At 51.1% G+C, this 20147-nt stretch overlaps 5 protein-coding genes across 5 annotated transcripts; 3 read left to right on the top strand and 2 right to left on the bottom strand.

Annotated features, from left to right (window-relative positions):
* Positions 1-13: 13 nt before the first annotated feature.
* MAA_03402 (cyclopropane-fatty-acyl-phospholipid synthase) lies at positions 14-1925 on the bottom strand (the record flags this gene model as incomplete). Its single annotated transcript, XM_007821400.1, has 4 exons — positions 14-232; positions 292-1043; positions 1103-1589; positions 1809-1925. The coding sequence occupies 4 exons, from the start codon at positions 1923-1925 to the stop codon at positions 14-16; spliced, it is 1575 nt and encodes a 524-aa protein (XP_007819591.1).
* A 1807-nt stretch (positions 1926-3732) lies between these two features.
* On the top strand, positions 3733-5129 carry MAA_03401 (AflYd/sugR/sugar regulator; the record flags this gene model as incomplete). Its single annotated transcript, XM_007821399.2, has 3 exons — positions 3733-4238; positions 4289-4739; positions 4797-5129. The coding sequence occupies 3 exons, from the start codon at positions 3733-3735 to the stop codon at positions 5127-5129; spliced, it is 1290 nt and encodes a 429-aa protein (XP_007819590.2).
* Positions 5130-5754: 625 nt separating this feature from the next.
* MAA_03400 (glycoside hydrolase) lies at positions 5755-8160 on the top strand (the record flags this gene model as incomplete). Its single annotated transcript, XM_007821398.1, has 1 exon — positions 5755-8160. One exon carries the CDS (start codon positions 5755-5757, stop codon positions 8158-8160), a length of 2406 nt encoding a protein of 801 aa, XP_007819589.1.
* A 1603-nt stretch (positions 8161-9763) lies between these two features.
* On the top strand, positions 9764-10349 carry MAA_03399 (uncharacterized protein; the record flags this gene model as incomplete). The annotated part of the gene is made up of 2 exons (XM_007821397.1): positions 9764-9940; positions 9996-10349. 2 exons carry the CDS (start codon positions 9764-9766, stop codon positions 10347-10349), a joined length of 531 nt encoding a protein of 176 aa, XP_007819588.1.
* Positions 10350-18824: 8475 nt separating this feature from the next.
* MAA_03398 (uncharacterized protein) lies at positions 18825-19319 on the bottom strand (the record flags this gene model as incomplete). Its single annotated transcript, XM_007821396.1, has 1 exon — positions 18825-19319. The coding sequence occupies one exon, from the start codon at positions 19317-19319 to the stop codon at positions 18825-18827; it is 495 nt and encodes a 164-aa protein (XP_007819587.1).
* Positions 19320-20147: the final 828 nt, after the last annotated feature.

Here is a 20147-nt window from a genome sequence, read left to right on the forward strand (position 1 = left end):
CCCCAATGCACTTTTAGGAGTGGAAGTCGGTGGATGAGGCGACATTATTCTTGGCAGCCCAGGCCTTGAGGTCGCCCTTGAAGTTTTTGAGGCCGCCAGACAAGGCGAATTGCGAGTTGATTCCCTCAACTCGGTGAGTAGAGTTGATATTCTTGACAAGAGTAATCTGGAAGCAGGTGGCAGTACCCTGTCGTGAAGCGATGGTAGAGTAGGCAAGGAAGTACTCCCAAATCTATTCACTCTCAGGTCAGTTTCAAGCTCACATTTGTTTGACGGTGCGTCAAGACTTACACGGAACCATCGCTTGCCGTACTTGGCCTCCACCTTCTCGCGGTTGGCCATCCAGTTGCGGTACCATCTCCAGAGAGTAGCAGAGTAGTGAACGCCGATGGTATCAATACCCTTGATCTCGAAGCCAGCGCCCTCAAGCTTATCAACAACCCAGCCCAGGGGAGTCGACGCATCGGCACCAGGAAAGACGTACTTGTTCATAAACAGGCCCCAGATGAGATCCTCATACTGCCAGGGCTTCCGGAGACCGGCAATCTGAAGGAAGAATACACCATCGTCGTCGAGCATGTCGTAAACCTGGTTCAAAAAGCTGGAAAAGTGGCGAACACCAACATGTTCAGCCATCTCAAGACAAGTAATCTTGTTGTAGCCTCCTTCAGGTACGGGAATATCCCGATAATCCATGCACAGAATCTTGCTCTGAGCCTCTGTAATGCCAACCTTGCGCATGGCACTGTTGCCCCAGGCAGTCTGGTTGCGGCCAAGAGTTACACCAGTAACTTGGGCACCATAGTTTTCGCTGGCAAATCGCGCGAGGGTACCCCAACCACAACCAATATCCAACATCCTCTCACCAGACTGGAGGCCAATTTTCTCGCACACAATGGCGAGCTTATTGTCTTGAAGCTCTTCTAGGGTCTCTTCCTTCTCAATGTCTGAAATGATACCAGACGTATAGATCATGCGAGGGCCGAGGAACCAGCCGTAGAAGTCATCACCACGGTCGTAGTGGTCGCGAACCTGCTCCTCATCTACATGCAAGTTAGCATATGGGTATCGACGCAAATGGACTTAGCCAACTCGGTCTTACCTTGAGAACGAGTGTGCATGATCAGCTCAGGAATCATGCCAAGCAAGAAAAACTTGATCAGACCAATGGTGAATCGGAAGCTGGCCCAGTCATGACGGTACTCCATGATCTCGAGGCAGTCGCCCTTGAAATCAACATCCCCATCAAAGTACATTTCATGGAAAGTCTCCATTGGGATCTTGTTCAAACCACGGTACTTGGCACGATCAGCTTCCTTTTTAAAGTCGAGATAGAATTCAACCGGACGGCCGGGAAGCTTCGCCTTCTCATTGCGGCGAGGGCTAATCGTAGAAATGACGAGCCACCACGCGGCCAGAAGAGGAAGATCGACGAGCAGAGCGAAAAATACGAAAGTCTTGAGCCCGCCGCCAACCTTCCATTTCAAATAGTATGGTATTCCGAGTAGAAGGGAAATGAGAACAGTGTTGCTGAACGAGTCGGAGCCTGGGCCATCGGCGGGAAGAGGTGCATTCTTGATGGAAGGGTACTGCAACCAAAAAAGATTAGTCGAGGCTGGAAGGCGTGCAAGGAGGGCAGCTCAAATAGTGAGATGAATCCCGACAGGCTGCAGCAGCTGTTGTCATAGATCAGATCATGGCCCATGGCCAGATACATGAACAGTAGCCCATTGATCACACCGAGGATCTGGAGCGGCATTTGGAGGCATCGTGGGGTTGAGCTGCACCAATTTGACGCTAAAGCTTACCTTGGTAGTGCGGACACCGCAATTCTCTTCCCTCTCGAATGAGGGAGGAGTGGCCTTGGGCGTCTCGATGAACTCGAACTCGCTCTCACTGCCGTTGAGGCTTGTTGCTTTCGACATTTTCGCGAAATCTCCGTCCCCCAAAAGCCAATTGGAACTTTCAGCAGAATCGCAGTCGCACGAAGGTGTGTTGGAGCAAACTTGGAGCAAAGGGAGGAAGCGAGGAGAAAATCACTGTGTGCTTGTTCCTCGGCCGCACAGGGTCCCAGAGCTCAGCAAATCCAGGTGCCACAGACCGAGGCTTAAGCCAGCTAACCCAGTCTATGGGCTACAATTCAGGATTGATGCAGCTCTAATACGGAGTAATGTTTTGTGGGTAGATAATGAGCTGATTGATTGGCTCCTTTAGCATTCATGAGCCGTTATGGTTCCCGTTGACGACCCGTGTAGAAGGGACCCAGGAAAAAAGAACAGGGGACCCGGCTAGGGTGTGGTGTGTTGGAGCTTCGGAGGGGTCAAGTTTGCTTGCCTGTGATTTTGCTCCGAACAGGAGAGGCGAACGGGCAATGCAGCTAGATGTTACTATTTCGCTAAATAATCTTTCAACGGGATCAAAAGCCTGTTTGAACATAATTTGCAAGAAATTCGCCAGTTCGCCAAATTAGCAGAGGAAATTTTCCATCTTGGCCCGTCACGTGTGTCGTACTAAACTGCTGCATGCCTCAAGGAGGCAGGAGCGACCACTTCTGGCTGCGTCATTGTCACGACACAGAGATTGTGAAGTTCATTATTGGGGCCTCCAGGCCCTTGCATCGAGCCACACGCAGCCTTTCAATTCAGTTGAAGAGCGGAAACGCCAGGCACGCCGTCGATCAAATAAAGCAGGCGGGGCAGCTATGTGGCACCAAATCCATGCATGAGGTCGAGTCTCGACTGTCAGTTGAGTCAACTCTAGCAACAGGTGCTTCCCTTGTAGACTCCAGCAGGATCAATTGTCCATCGCTAATACACAGACACGCCTAGGAATATACAGGCAAAATGGGCATTCTGTACGATGTGACTGCAAGTCATCCTATCATCCTACCTGTTATTACAAGGTTATCATTGTGGCACAACAGTATGCAAAAATACGGCAGTACTACGGAGTACTCGGTCTGTCGCGATTTTTACGCCGTACCGAGTCCTACTGACGAACGCACTAATACGACTGCATGCTGTGCCATGGCCTGGCAGGATGGGTCGAAACATGGACCCGTGGCCAAAACCGGCAGGTTCCAGAGGTCAGAAAGCTCTGCCAGCAAAACCAACGTGGGTTCTGGAAGTATCTGGCCAAGCATAGCCCTCGGCTTGTTCAATCAACTCGATCAGCACATCAATTGATTGATGTCTGGTGCAGTCTTCTCCTCGGCACTCTGTACGACCCAGAAGCTGCTGGTGGTGGCTCCACTGTGCTTCAACTGCTACAGAAATATGGAGTCTTTTTTTTCATAATGTAAGCCCGTGCCTCGTTCTATTCTCCTGGCGACCATGTCTACACGCACTTGCCCGCGATCTGGCGACATTGTACAATGAAAAAGAGAATTTCGAGCTCCTGTGATGCATGCTCATTCCGCAGAGTGAAGTGTGATGCTGAGCGACCCTGTCGTGAGTGTCTGATTCGGGGTCTAGACTGCACCTCTCTCCGTACCAGAGGCAAACGAGGCCCCAAAGGCCCACGCTCAGCGACATGCCACAAGATAAATGAAGGTTAGAGGCTATAATTTGGCATCATCTCGACTTGTGTCCCTCTAGGAGGTTTTGTCACTGACTGTGGGCACTAGGTGTCGGCCGCTTGACGCGAAATTCTGTTACCCCCAGGCCCTTGACTGGCTCTGGCTCAAGCCCCGGATCAGCATCCAGCAACGAGGCCGCTTCAAGTCTTGATTTCATGGCGCCGACATGCCCGAGGCGGCTGCCCATTGATGCGTACTGCAAGTACTTGAAGATTTTTCGTGATCGGTTGTATCCTGTTTGGCCAGTCGTGGATGTCGATGACTTGATCGCAAAGCTCATCCTCGACGTTAATGATCTTGAGTCATACGCCTTGGCAGCATCTGTGTGTGCTGCATCTATCGCTCAACTTCGTCTGCCAGAACATACAGAATTATGCGAGGCGACCATTTCATCCTACCAATTCGCCAGGGACGCTCAAACTATTAGGGAGCAATACGACTATCGGGAGTGCCAAAAGCTATCATCGATACTGACACCATTCTTCCTACATGTATACTTTGCAAATGCATCAAAGATCAGAACCGCGGCCGTGTATCTAAGGGAGTCAATATTATCGGTGCATTGGTTGGGGCTTGATCGGCAAGAGACGTATGAATCACTAGAACAAAAAGAGAGGTCGCTAAAGCTGCGGATATTCTGGATATTATTCATATCGGAAAGGTAAGTTTCCTGACCTTGCGCGATCAAGGATACACACTTATACAGGGTAGGACGTTTTGCGCTCAAAACTGCTTTCCGGCCTTGCTGGTGCCCATTGACGAAAGGCCACCATGTGAAGAGACAGATAGCGAATTCGGTTTCATTACGCAGGCTTTTTCATCTCTCACCCATCTCTTTTCGCACCTAAAAAGCAATATCATGGAAACCTCATCGTCTCATAGACCGGTTCTGGATCCCGACAAAGTGGCCATTGCTCAGTCGGACCTCTGTGCCCTTGTACTCAATTCGTCCTTCACCGAGGTACAGCAGGTAGACTTGTTTGTAACACGGCAGTGGATCAGGCTTCTCATATGGGAGTATACCATGAGACACTACAAAATGTCGCGCAACTCATCAAATCAAGCGTTTTCATTGCTCCTCCCAGTAATGATCGCCCGAGAGCTCCTCTCCCTTTTCCTGTCCGTGTCGGCAGATTCAATTTTTGCACACGGTTATGGAATGGTGGGTGATTCAAAATTCTCTTTTGATGTGATTCGACTACTTACTTGGTGGACCTAGGAGCTCAAAGTATTCAGAATGGCCGATGCGTTGCTAGATATTCTGGCTTGTTCACCTGGCTCAACCAAAGAAGGTGGTATGTGTGCAGGAATAGGCGATATTCTACACGGATTAAAAAACGTCCTATTGGATATTGGGGGCCTCAAGTCGAGGTTTCTCGATAACTTGCAAATTCGCATGTCTAACTCGGAACTGGCAAAGCGGCCATGGCCATATCTAAGCATGCGGTTCCCGGGTAATGAGGCTGCAGGGCAAGGCGGGAATGCAGTTCGCGAAGCGGATAGCCACTTGGAAACAGAGGCAGATACCTTGAAGATTGTCCCAATTCAGTAGCGGATGGTTCAACCACCATTTGTGATGAGACGGCACTGGACAACCTCACTTTGGAGGAACCGTGGTTCCAGGGCCATCTGGCTTGGCTGGTCGAAGGCTGGATGGACTGGACCACATAGGATGGCTCCCGAAATGGCCACACGAAGCCACATCAAGGTACCCGAAGGCACACAAAGGCACATGAAAGCCAACCATGGCCATTGTGCCTGCACATCATCATTGGCAAAGTGGAGATCTACAGCCACCGGCAGCATCCAACCGCCCAACCAAGTTCAACAAATCTTAACAGGCTGACGACGGCTCTTGTTCCCAGAATCTCCCGGATTCTCCTAGGTGCCAACTTGAGGGGTCGAGGACCCCCACAATAGCTCCTGGTGCTACTTGACTCCAAGCGCCACTTCAAGTGCGAAGCTCCAAGGAGGCTGGTTGTTCATGAAAGCTCAGCATGCCACATGGAGCATACACATTACATTCCTCCTTTGCAACAGAAAACGACGGATTCGATTTGAAACAGCAGCTAATTTTCGGCAATCCTCTTGTCATCATACCAGTCTTTTTTTTTTAAAGCCTCGAAGCTGGCGGCGGTAACCTTCCCAGTTTCTTGCAACCACCAATTGCGACCTCCATGGATAAATATGCATTTCCTTGCGACCCCCTTGCAAATCCGGCGGCGGTGATATCGGGCCCTACATACCGCTTCACACTCCTTGGCGAAACAGTTTTACGATATGAATGGGCGGAAGATGGCGTCTTTGAAGACCGTGCCTCGGCTTTTGCTATCAACCGCAACTTTACCCCGCCAGAGTTCACCGTCAACGACACCGAGAAGCACGTCGAGGTGGTTGCTCACAACTTTCACATCACATATGACAAGAGACGGTTCAGTCGAAGCGGCTTCACCATTGGATTCCCAAGTAAAGTTACGCTCTGGGGGGCCGACTGGCACTATGGAGAGACGGCAAAGGATAACCTGGGCGGTACGGCCAGAACACTCGATGAAGTCGATGGGCGTTGTGACATGGGCGACGGTATTTTATCGCGTTCAGGGTTTGCCACGCTTGACGATAGCAACACCATGCTCTTTGACGGGCAAGGTTTTATCGCACCTAGAAAAAGCGGTGATCGTATCGATGGATACATGTTTGTCTACGGACACGATTACAAAGGTGCTATGAAGGCGTTTTATGATATTTCCGGCCGCCAACCTGCTCTGCCACGGTGGGCATTAGGAAATTGGTGGAGTAGATATCATCCGTATTCGGCAGATGAGTATATTCAACTCATGGATACGTTTGCGAAGCGCCGTGTCCCTCTGTCTGTTGCCGTTGTGGACATGGACTGGCATCAAGTCAAAGGTGATCATATCCCGCACGCTGGCTGGACAGGGTATAGCTGGAACAAAGAACTCTTCCCTGATCCTTCTGGGTTTGGAAAAGCCCTCCATGATCGTGGTTTGAAAATCACGTTGAATGATCATCCTCACGGCGGTATTCACCACCACGAGGACTTGTACGAGACCATGGCCAAGGCCATTGGACACGATACATCCAAAAAGGCTCCGATTTTGTTCAATCCTACTGATCCGAAATTCATGGACGCCTTCCTGAGTGTTCTCCATCGTAGTATTGAGAAGGAAGCCTGCGATTTCTGGTGGATCGACTGGCAGCAAGGCCCCATCTCCCGAATTCCCGGCCTCGATCCGCTCTGGTTATTGAATTATTTCCATTTCCAGGACCATGTCAACCAAAATGGCGAAGGAAAGGGCATCATATTCTCTCGATATGCAGGGCCAGGTAGCCATCGATATCCGGTCGGCTTTTCGGGAGATTCCATTCGAACATGGGAATCGCTCCGGTTCCAGCCCGAATTCACAGCTACCGCTTCTAATGTTGGCTACGGATGGTGGAGTCATGATATCGGCGGCCACATGGGTGGTATTCGAGACGATGAGATGGCCACTCGATGGGTTCAATATGGTGTGTTCTCACCAATATTCCGGCTACACTCTTCCAACAGCCAGTGGACGTCCAAGGAGCCGTGGAATTTCCGCGCAGAACATTGCTACGCAATGGAACACTTTATGCAGTTCCGACACAGAATGGTTCCCTACCTACAGACGACAAATCTCCTCGGCGGCGCTGAACCTCTAGTTCGACCGTTGTACTGGGAGTATCCAGCTCGTAGTGAAGCATACGAGAAGCCCAACGAGTATTTCTTCGGGCCGCACTTGGTTGTCGCGCCGATTGTTCATTCGAGAAATCCAGCCACCAACCTTGCCAGCGCGAACGTTTGGGTCCCGCCAGACCGGCATGTAGACATATTCACGGGGGCAATCTACGACGGCGACCGGGAAATTCTAATGTACCGTTCGATCGAGACGATCCCCGTTCTCGCGCCAGAGGGATCAATTATCCCCCTTGAGGCAGATCTGTTCCCACAGAACGGGTGTATGAATCCGACTTCTCTCGAAGTAATTATTGTTGTTGGGAAAGACGGCGGCTTCACCATCCTGGAGAATCCACACGACGATGCTGATGCCGAGCCGAGCCGAGAAAATGGCGATTCTATAGAGTACCGCAAAATCAAACTCGATTACAAACAATCCACGGGACGTCTGACCGTATCCGAATCTACAAAGACGTGGAAATTCAAATTTCTCTCTCTCATGAGCATTCCGCCCGCGCTGAAAGTGCACGTGGCTGGTGTAGTCACTACTTGCAAAATTCACGTGGAGGATATGCCTGACACGCCAGGTCTCGTTGTAGAAATTCCTGCCCAAGACTCGAACCACAAGGTAGATGTGCAGATCACGCTGGGTCCTGAGCCACAACTCAGCGTGTTGGATAGATCGGCCCGTTTGAAAAGCTGGCTACTTGATTTCCAGATAGAATTTGATGTGAAGGACAAGATATTCGCTGCTGTGGAGGGCAACAAGTCGCTGGCTAGCAAGATTGGGGGGTTGATGAGCTTGGGGCTGGAGGCGGACTATACCGGTCCTGTGGTGGAGCTGTTGACTGGGGAAAGTCGATGAGTTGTTTGTCAGCGTACATAGTTTGCGGTTGAATTTGTTGGCTGTTGCTTTTGGGGTTGTAGTATCTGATTTGCCAGGTTGGATACTGATGACGGTTTTTGCAGAGAAGTGCCGAGAACTATAATTACCCCTGAGATCTCACCTGGCTATAAGGTCGACTTTGAAGACTGCTGATGGAATCCATGTGTTTGTCAAAATAATCAGTGCTGCTCTTGTGGGAGTAAAATGGTATTTAGATGAAATTTAGGAAGAATTATGTCAAACAGTTCGATGCTAGGGTAGCTTGAGGGAGATGTTTCTGGAAACAGCGTCAAGTATACGCAGGTAGTTTTGGACAACTTTGACAAGGAACTACTTGCCACATGGCTAGATGAGACAAACTCTTATAGCTTCAACGGAAATACCTTCATTTCTGCGCTTTTGTGACTCGAGGTTGATCCATGCTAAGATAGCGATTAGCAACAATAAGTTTACAAGTTGTGGGTAGCTCCGAGAAACATATAACCCTAACCCTAATTAGACCACCTAGCTTGAACCCTACTCTTTTCGCCGCGACAAACGTAACAGGCCACGCATTTGCTTCCGTCCTACCTCGATCCCTACTATTCAACGAGCCGCTTATGTTGCGTGTAGCTCTGATGGCACCGTCTCGGTTGACCAGGCGGGAAACGCGTACTCGTCAGGCTCTGGCTACCACGGCCAGCCTGGTCACAGCTCCGGCGACGACGTGAAAGGCATGCAGCGCATCAGAAGCACAACTGCGAATGATGGGCGATTGACTTGGGCCGGAGCCGGCGCCCGATTTCCCATATTCGCGGGGTCTACTGTGAAGGAGTCAAGATTCCTATCACTCGTCGTCGCCACAACTTGTCCTGCAGGTAAAGTACATCCACCGCAGCGAGGAGATATCACAGCGTTGGCGGTAAATATTCGACGTCAAAGTGAATATGCTGCTTGCGGAGGCTGAAGATACTTGAGTTTAAGTAGGAAGTGGGCAAGAGAGCGGTGCGCAAGGCTGTATAAAGCGAGGAGTTGTCCGAAAGTAGGGACTTCTCGACGTAGGTTGCTCTGGGGCATTCTCTGCGCAAAAGTCATGTTGAGCGCATCATGGTAAGTTAGCATAGTAAATGAATGGCATAAAATGGCTTCTTGCATAAAAGTGTATGTTCAAGTGGTGTTCCCAAGGACTTCCAACTGCATGTGATAGTTGGAAGCGTTTCAGACCGGTGGCGAAGTTCGTCACGGAGCGCAGTGCGAACAAGACGTCTACCTGGGTGTTGCTTCAAAGCATGAACAAATCAAGAAGCAAACCCCGCATTTCCCCAAGTAATATATTTGAACTACTCCATACGTGTTTAGAAATGCCGTCCAACAAGGCTAAAGCCACCACACACCGGTTGAACACACCCCTTTCATGCGTGTGTATTCGCACGCATTCAATGGCAGCCAAACTACGTAAGCAGAATATCTCACCATTGATTGCGAACACAGACTTTGTCCTGAACTCGAAATGCCCGTCTCTCTCGTCTACAAAAGCTCAAGTGCGAGACATGCTGCAACCTCAACCAACCCCGGCTTACCATCGCCTACTTGAGCCTCCAACATGAAGCTGTCGCCGGAAGAAATCCAACGGCGTCTCCCCCGACATGTCCTAGCAGACGGGCACACCAACTCTCTGGGCCTATGTCTTCTCGAAAAGGTCGCATTCGCCTGGTACAAGATGGCGGAGCGTCGCCGCAACCCGATTCGCGAGGGGCATTACAGAGTCTACCACATCGACGTCAGTATGCCCTTGTCCGTGGCCGCACAAGAGACGGGTTCTAACCGAATGCCAGGGCGAGGGACGCTTCCAATACCAGGACTGGGACCCAACGGACTGGTCGAGACACGAGTTGACAGACCGCATATCCAAGCATATGCTCCTGTTGCACCACTCTGCCGAATTGAGACAGAAGTGCAGAATACCACATCGCTACCAAGGGGCCGAGCGGTTGTTTGCGGCGCTCACCCTTGCGTATTACCTGGTGGCGACGCATAGGCTGATGTTTGCTGCGTCGAACCCAGGATGCCTCCTGGAGGAGATTCTCTTCGTTCTACTTGGTTTCGTTCAAATCGACCGCGTCTTCTACAACCTTCGTGCTACTCGAATCACCTCGGAACGGACACAGAGCGCGGCGAGGCGGAGCTAAGAAGGCACACATGTAACCTGGATATCGGGGGCATTCGGCCAAGGGCCGCTATTGCTGCCTCTCTTTTTCTTCTTTTCCTGGCTCAACGGTCATGCTTGACAACCGTCGTGGGTCCGCGTTTGAAAGACTATCGTCGTGTGCTGGTCAGCATACACCGATCAGGATGCACTGCTCAGAAGGCACCAGGGGCCTGGACTGGTGTTTTACTCTCAACCGTCGTCAGATCTACTCCAGCGCACCATCACATCAGCAAGTGTACTGCGCGGCACACTATAGGGTCACTTGGACAAATATTTCCTTCTTTTCTCCTACTATTGTACTTGTGAAATTGGCATCTTTATTGTGAGGAAGCGCAGATTTTCATGGCTAGTGGGACAAGAAGCCAGAACGCCATGTCGACATATGAACAATAACTGTAGACAAGCGGCTTTTGCAAAGAACACGAGGCATACAGGACCGAGCACATTCACGGCAGCTCAGCTATGTACGCTCCCCAGACCAACTAGTGAACCACCATCGCAACACCACCAGTACCTGTTCGTAAATGTCAACGGAAACATACAGGTCTTACACGAGCCAGGGATCAGAAAAGACACCCGATCAAGCATTAGCGAAAGCGCGATATTTCCAGTTTGTCCAGTCTTGTTGAGTAAACCGCCGCATCTTGGCCGGAACAGTCGAGGCACCGACCCCAATCGAACGTGAATACGGCCAACATTGCTCCGCCGGCATGCACGCCGACTTGTAAAAACCAACACGATAGACAGGCGCCGGACGACTAGATATTCCGACACCGGTAGAGCGTGTCTGTGCATTGGATATGCAAGTCACGCAAAATACACCACGCCGTACTACCCTGTGCTGTGTTGACTTCTACAAGGTTGGTTTGAGACATCTCAAGCACAACTGCTCCGGCTATCGAGTTGAGCCGCAGCCAGTCCGGGAATATAAGGGGAAACCTCTCCCACCCCGGACTCGGATCACATATAAATTTACTATGTGAACGGGTTTATGCCCAATGCATAGAGAACATGTGTGGAACGAGTAATCATGCAGTGACTAAATCATACAGCACGTAAAGATGTATTTATTTATTTATTTATATACGTTCGCTCTGGCATATACTAGCCTAGATGTCTAAAACTTCTATAACTCTTTTAGGGAACGGCGTGTATAGAAATAGACAACTACATGCTATATATTTATATGCACTTGCTATTATAGGCAAATACATTCTGTCATGGACTATACGTGCGCCCACATCATGCAAAGCCTATACGGCCGAAGAAACGTTTGGTAAAAACTGTAGAGTGCAGGAACTCGCATGAGATTTAAATTCGAGCGATACACAAACCGAGACAGAATCCTCCCTCCAAGACTAAAAGATCATATTGTTCATATGGCCTCCAGCACTCGAACTCCCTCGTTGAATGTGAGCCAAGCCGCTCACACAGTGCATAAACTGAATTTCCGTCAATATAATAATAGACCAAGTGAAACGCCAGCCCGCAGGTCAACTCAATGCTAGGGGCAAGGCAGACGCCATTTTCAACTGCTAGCCAAGCCACTATCAACAGGCGTTATATGGTCGTAGATTGTTTTATATGGTCGAAGGAACGTGCGTCGAGTCCCGGTTCAGTTTGTATGTACATACATATGTCCTGGCAGATAATAACCGGAAAATTTAGCCCTGTCTAAGCTATAATGTCCGACTAAATTATTCCCCTCCCAGATCTCCCTGGGCACGGTTGTCGGGTCACCAGTTTAGCCGGTAAGCCCATCAGGGGAAATGACGTCCCACCTTGGCCTTTGGTGGATGGCGCAGCACTAACCATTTTTGATGTCGAATTTCATACTTCCCCTTTGCGCAGTGGCTGGTATTAAACTCAATTGCCTTTGCACAGGGATGGACAGATAGCAAGCATCCTCGGCTCCTCCATAGCAAAGCGCATGGCCCCTTGTACGCCTCTGCACAGTTGAGATGAACAAACTGCCGGCGACTGTCGGGCCACGGACAGGAAGCGGGCCAAGCCGAAGCACCGGTTGACGTCGATGCCCGGCGGCGCTCAGGGCATGCAGACGGGCGGAGCAAAAGTTGTCCGACGGAGGGACCCCCGACAAGCCCCCTGACTCAGGCACCGATGAGCTCTTGACGTTTTGCGCTATCACACGTTCATACTGGCTTGCGAGCAGATTCTTAGTGCCGGTTAGATGGATAAAGGACTGGTGGCGCTTCATGTGCCGCCTAGCTGTCCATGGATCATATTCGGGGAGAGGCCCTTGACGGCGTCAAGGAGATGCTTTAGATTTGCCACCAGGAACCCCAACCACACCCATAATCCAAGAAATGTTGTGCATGTTTCGCGAGTCATTCGGAATTGGAAACGATGTCGCTCACAAGTGCGGGCGCGTTCAATACGTTGTGTACAGAGAAATTCTGGGCGAAGGGGTGATCCTTACTGAGCAAAGACTTGCGATTGGAGAGCAGGCGCCCCCGAACGCAGTCAGCACCCTTGTCCGAGATCGTGATTCGTAGGATCTTGTTGATCTGATTCGCAACGCTTCCACCTGGAACCCTAACTTGTGCCCCAACAACAGCACTTAAAGCCAGCCTTGCTTTTGTTTCCGCATTGACAGCACATCACATGTCGGCGAGAAGTCTGATCTGGCGGGAATTTCCTAATGGATGCTCAGCAGACTCAGCAGCCGGGCAGTCGCGTCCATTCCTCGTGGTTGTCATGGCTCGGTCCAGCCGAGATGGCGTCTCAGGCGCTCTCCCAAACCATATCCTGGCAGATACAAACGCCACTACCAATCACATTAACCTCGGATGGAGGCCTAAATGGATTGCAGAAATCATGTCCGAATGCACCGCTTCGAACGACGCGGCCCGTACGTCGGCTACCGAACCCAATCGCAGTGCCATAGTACTGACTGACAATGGTGGTGACACCTGGGTACTCTGTACATGCGCTCTTTTACATTCGGGCTGCATCTTCAAGTCAAATGTGTCAAAGGGTACGTCAGTGGTTATACCTGCGGCTGGTCATTTCAACCGATGCCACCCCAGCTGGGGGATACATTCTGTCTCCTTCTTGCGCCCCAGTGTCCCGCCTGGCTTGGTAGTGTCCCAAGTTGCTCCAAGTCTCATGAGAAATCTGGAGCACAGCACACTCCAAGGAATTCGAAGCAGTTCGATGACGTGAGACGTACCTGCACTCCCCCTCCTACCCATGGATAGCAAATTGGGGCGGTAGGGCGTTTCCTAGCAACAACAACTCAGAGCTCCCTCGCGCGTCTTTTTGCTGATATATCACGTAGTTCCAAACTATCAATGCGTCCGGTGAGCTGGGGTTGAGACCAGCCAAGGGCAAATATTGATATTGGTTTTTGTGACACCATCAATCGCCATGCGCCATGCAGTTCCTATGGCTGGGACTGGAGCTGCGGTTGGCATTGGGGATATATCAGCCTGTTCATACTCTGGCTATCGTAGAAGCATTGATCATAATCACAGCGCCGCCATCAGTTCGCCGAGGGCATCAGTGATCCATTAGCGCCCCCCTCCGCTGATAGGCTGCATGCAACTTGAGATGAATGAGTGACGTTGCCGTTTTTGGATGAAGCTCTTTGACATCCCGGTGCCCCGGCATTGTCTCTGACCAACCGTGCCCTGTGGCGTTGGCAAGGGCTAGGTTTGCTCACCTTTGATTGTAAAGATACATGAAGCCTCGTGCTGTTGCTGCTCATGACTCTTGACTCTGGTACTGCGGCTGTGTGGCAATACATTGTACATGCGTGGGCGACCCGACCCGACGAAGCGTTACCTTCCTAGTCGGCGCAAGTCTGTACATACAGCCCAATATCCTATCCACCTATGACTATTGGAGCCATGAGTTTGCATGCAGCAGACGGACCGCGGACGCAGACGTGAGAAAGGAGACAACAAAAATCTTGTGCACGTGTCGCACAGTGAAGAAGCTGCGATACGCCGTGACCGGGGCCAATCGCGCCATAAGTCTGAAGTACGGCGTGAGCCATACATACCAGTGAGGCAGGAAAGGCTAGGGCCCGAACACCTGGGTATTCGCAAGTAGTATGTATGAATAAGACAGGAACCAGGCATGTGCAGCAAGGCGAGGCGAGGCAAGGACAATAAGGATCTAGCCGCAGACCTTGTGGGAGCCAGCTCAGGACCTTGTCCTACCGCACCGCGTTTTTGGCGGTGCCTGCGGCGTTCGAGCCCCGACGCACTGTAATGCCAAATGTCGGATGCCTGTGTCATGACGCGCTGAATTGTGCGCAAAATGAGAATGCGTTGGCCGCGCCCCACGGCCGAGTTCTTGTTCGGAACCTCACAGAGCAGGGCAGCCACGCGAGATTCCCACCTTGGCGCATGTGCAACGTACCAATTCCATCCATGTTGCACTGGCCCGGTGGCCTATTTACCATTAGACACGGCCACGCCCGCAACGTGGAGGGGCGTGGCTAGGTGAGTTGAACTGGACATGTAGCGATAGCCTTGACGCACATCGTCACCCCGGCTATTATCAACCTTTCAAGACATTGGCGTGTACTAGCCCGAGGCGAGGCGTCAATCGACTTTCCACCACCAACGGCGGCTCGCCCATTGCTATGCTCGGGGGGCATTGGACGTGAATTGGTGTCCCCCAGTGCCGGGCAAAAGGGCAATGCACCGCTGGCGGCTAGTTGCTTGCTGGCTGGCACATCCAGCAATGGTCGACTAGAGGCCATAAGTCAGCAAGGATTCTGAATCTGCATATGAACCAGAGCGTGCGACTTGCAATGCAGCCTCGTCTCCCCACTATTGTATCCAGTCATTCTGCATGCAATGCCAATGGCCAGGACCTCAAAAATCATCTATCAGATTTTACTTTTTGTCCGCCCGGCCCTTGCTGAAGAGGAAGCGGTCCCTCAAATTTGTCGAAAAGAGAGCGGTGCGTCATTTGCCGTTTGCCGGAACAGTACTTTCCCCTGATCTAAACGAAAGTGACGAGGCCGGTATCATGGTCAGGCTCTCATACTTGGAGATTGAAATAGACGGCAAGGACACAATTAAAGTAGTCTGATATCTGTCGCTAGCCATCCCACAGGATTTGGCAAGCTTTGTTGCGCCAAGGCCAGGGACAGCTACTGGCACCTGCGAAAACTTGCTGACCACACAGAGTGAGTGGCCCAGGAAAAAAACTCTGGCAGCTTGTCGTCCTCCTTTCTTGCGATGCATGCTTCGTGGCCCCTCCTATTGTTTATTTGGTCTGAAGGAGCTTCGCAATAATAGCATGGCGTGCGGCCGAAGCGACCGAAGTGAAGTGTAATAGCCGTGGCAGGGGCCAGCCCAGCAACCTACCTTTTTTATGACCATCATAATGTTTGAAAGCGGGATGGAGCACATGATACAACGTTTTCGTGTCCTGCAGTCTGGAATTGCACACATCTCCTGCTTTTGCCTTGTACACACCCTACATATCATGGGATCCCAGTCATGGTGTATCCTCTCCGACTACCCCGTTATGGCGATTAGAAGGGATATACTCCGTAAGGTTAGTTCTCGCTCAGTGTTGAGACCGGGCAGGTGAAGACAAAGGCATGAAAAGCACAATGCGGGGCCGGTGGTTTTGCACGGGGCGAATTTTGATGCAATTAAGCCGTAAAGCTGCATCATTCATGTCTTGCCATTGCCAAATTATGCGTGTACAAGTCCTGCTCACGTCGTATAAATCGTAATACATTTGTACCTCTTGCTGCTCTCTGTATGAGGGTACATCCAGCATGTAGCTCCAGCATCACGCCCTGGGTGCCGTAAAGAGGTGGGCCGGCCGGCAAACACCAGTTCGCGATTGGGAGGTGCCGCAACATGTCGTGGCGAGAAGGCCGTATTATGCGATTCAACGAGTGGTTACTGTTTTGAGAAACATCCCTTGTTGACTTTCAGCTGGTCTCGCCTTGTCTCGCCCTTCTAGAAGAGCAACGCGAGACATGACGGGCGGCGTGGACCGCCGTCTCGGGATAAGTCAAAACGGTGTGAACCCGTGTCTGGCATCTGCTAGGGATCTCCCAGGAGTACGGAGTACTCCATAAGTACACACCCTCCCTAACTGGCGCGCCCAACACGCCCCTCGCTGAAGGTGTGGCCACGGTTCTGTCGAAAAAAAATATGACGAAAGTTGGAATGAGTCGGGCTTCTCTTCCTCTTTACTTTCCATGCGCCCACTCGGTCCGGTCAGTGAAATGCTGGGACGGCAATTGTTCAGAATCTCGTCATCCGAAATACACGTACCGCCATTCCCGCCAAAGATCCTCCTGCCGCCTTGAGACACCCAGCCCGACTAATAGAACCACTAGGCCAGGGTTCTGTGATCGAAGACGACTATTCCAATCGTCTTTGACCCAGGGGAAATTCCTGGGAGTCGGTTCCCATCCTATAAGCATATATATTCTGCCCTTCATCTTTCCACCAGAAGCCAACCCGTGTCGAGATAGTCCTAAATACGCCGTGAGATACAAGTAACTCGTCATATTTCAAGCCTTTGGCACAGATACGACACTGCTATCAAACGTTGACTCAACAGCAGTAAACACGTCGTTGTGCAAGCCCTGGCGGATGAAATCAGAAGTGTCCCTGCAATAATTCGCAACGATGAGGGAGGCTCTCCACGGACAAATGAACAAGACCATGGCTGTGTTGCCGTTCAGCTCAGTGGACCTTATGCCGCTCCCTCCGTCACAAGACCGACTACAGATGTACAGCTTCCCAGAGATGATATCATTCTCAAACAAGAAGTGTGCTCATGCTCTGACACACCAATGTCCCTATCTTGCGGACTCAAACTCGAGTCTCTGCGCACCTTGCGCTTTGGCGGTGGCAAACGGCCAGCCTTGTTCATAGAGCTGAAATATGACACTTGTCTTCGGGACACAGCGACGAGAATCTCTGCTCTCATCTTCAGTTTCGAGCGACAGCACCGACTTCCGCTCAGATATATTCTCTTCCTTTTTCCTCGTGGTGACAGCCCCGGCAGGGTCCCACCACAGCACTCAAGAGTCAGATCGGGAACCACAGCGCCTAGACGATGAACGTTAAGTGAAGAGAGAAAACCAATTGTTGAAACTGCAAGGAAAGGCGGCGAACAACACTTGCAAAGGTAGCATGCTCTATAGGAGCAAGCTATCCATTGGACAAGGAGCAACGCTTATGAGGGGAAAGTGGGCGGTGTTAATGAAGGGAAAGGCTAATGATTTTGGAAACCAGAAAAGAAGGGCTCTGGGGAAGCGCGAAAATGTGAGGGCTTGATTTTGAATGTACGATAGACAATGAGAAACTCGAAGAACATTGATACCGTTCGGGGAGCCATCCATCCGACATCAACCTATACCACCTCGAGCTAGTCAGCGAAGATATACTTTGCAACGGGAAGAGCCGAAGCCCTCATTTTAGCAAGTCTCATTTGACCTGTTACTCCTCCTCGGGAACCAGTATACCCTGCTCTGAGGGTGCTAAATGGAGGTGGGACCTCTTGAGCTGATCGAGATGTAGATTACCTAGATTGCAGGAAGGTGAATGGCTCTGTCGGCCCATGAGACGGGCACCACGCCGCAGCATCTAGAACCATAGGGGTCTGGTTAGTGCATCCGATACAACCTCCGGTCGGGGGACACACTCACACCTTGGTTGAGGCTGGGGAAAATGGGCTGATTTGGCCGCAAATGGCAAAGAATGAGCAAAAAAGCATATACGATAAGTAGCCGAAGCGTAGAGATGAATGATGTGCCGCCATCTTACCACAAGAAGCTGCCCCTACCCACAAGGGAAGGAACAACCATGCTAGGTTAGTAGGTCGAACGGGAAGAGATGGCCACGTGACGTAATCCGCGCTACGGCAGTGGATCTTGCAGCGGGTTAAAATGCTCAATTCAGGCCGGGGCGCACGATGAGGGATATCTAAGCTTAGCTGTGTAGCATTTACCGAGAGTTTTACATCACTATAAGATATGGACAGTGTATGCCACATTGAGACGGCATAAATAGTCATTTGACATGAGCTTTCATTTAACTGTTCGTCATAAATCCACATATAAATCATTCCCGTGTCTTGGTAGTGGACGGGCTTGCCGCTGCAAGCAGTTTGCTCGCCACATAAAACAAAACTCCTTTCCAATTTGGTATCTTTGCGCCATTTCTGAAATGTTGGCAAGCTTCGGCAGACTGCGCAATGCAGCCTAGCAGTGGTGGGTGCCATAAAAACAAAGTCCCTCTATTTTGTTCCCAAGATCCGGTTGATAAAGAATAAAAGGCCTCCAAACATCCATCCCCTTATGAAAAAAAAACCTTTTATAGGACAACAGAAGTGAAATACTTATCAATGAAAGACGTCGAAGAAGAAGAAAAAAAGGAGAAAATAAAGCTAGAGGCCACCAACGGTGATCACATGAGCTCAGTAGCATGGCGTGCAAGGTCTAATAGGCCATAGCAATGACGGCGGCGACGACAGCGGCGACAGCACCGGTCTGAACATGCAAACTATTGGCGGCAGCGGTAGGAATCACAGCAGGTCCAGTGGGAGTTCCCGGGACGGTAGTAGATCCCGTTGGTCCAACTGGAATGGTGGTGTTGGAGGCGGGGTAGAAAGAAGAGCTGGAAGGAGCGGGAGGAACCACCGAGGTCTTGACAGTTGTTTTGACCACTGGGGCTGAAGTGGTGCTTGGAGAAGTGCTTGAAGTGGTGCTTGAAACGAAGCTCGAAATGGTGCTTGGAGTGACGCTTGAAGTGACGCCTGGAGTGGTAACGACAGCAGAGGTCTTGCTCCCAGGGCAGTCAGTGACAGCAGGGCCGCATTGAGTGACGGTGAGAAAACGAGTCGTCGTGGTAGTCTGAGTAATGATGCTGGGCTCAGTAGCAGCCACAACAGAGGCACCGACGGCCAGAAGAGTAATGAGAGCTGCGGAATGCATATTGAAATCGTGAGATGTCTAATCCGAGGTGGATAGCTGCCAGAGACAAAGTGGGTACGGCGACGTTGGGTCTTGGTTGTGAAGGAATGGTCTCAGGGTGCGCGGCACTATAATGATCGTAATATTGCAAGCGATAGTTGGCAAGAGAGCGATAAGACGTTTGGCGTCCGGGAAAAGAATGAGTGACAGAAGTGTGAAGGAAACAGATTGGACGCCCGGTGGGTGGCGGCGACGAGGCACTTATTACTCAGATTCTGAGAGAATAACGAAGCCCAGAAAAACTCTGAGAGGTCGGGACTGGCAAAAAGCCTCACCAACGACCATGTTCACCCGCTCGGGGCGGATGGCGTTCAACCGGTGTGGAGAATAGCGTCTATGGCGTTATCAGGCACCATCTCTGATTGGATCTTGCCTCGGTGGCCGCCCAACGGTGGATCACGGAATGCGCCGTGGACTCGTCTGACTGGTGGTACCTGCATCGTAGCCCGCTTGCCGGATTCGTCCCTGAACGTCTTCTCGTGCCTTGATCGCCAACCATTTATGCAGAGGCCTTGAAGTGGCCAACTGCCATCGTACAAGCGGTGGCCAATCCGACACGGCCGTGCTTTTGCTGCCTGCGACTGCCCGACTGCCGCACGCTGATAGAACAGACATTCCGAGATCTGGCTCCACGTTTGACCGTTTGCATCTGCGACAAGCATGGCTTTCCCGCACCCTGATAATTTTGCCATTGTTGTTCGGCGCTTTGCTAGCCTATTGCAGATCGAAGCCATGGGCATCATGCGGTCTGATGTAAGTCCAAGGTCGTTCCCCAGCTTTTGTTCTTTG

Source organism: Metarhizium robertsii, assembly GCF_000187425.2.
Source record: "Metarhizium robertsii ARSEF 23 chromosome Unknown MAA_Scf_3, whole genome shotgun sequence".
NCBI lineage: Eukaryota > Fungi > Ascomycota > Sordariomycetes > Hypocreales > Clavicipitaceae > Metarhizium > Metarhizium robertsii.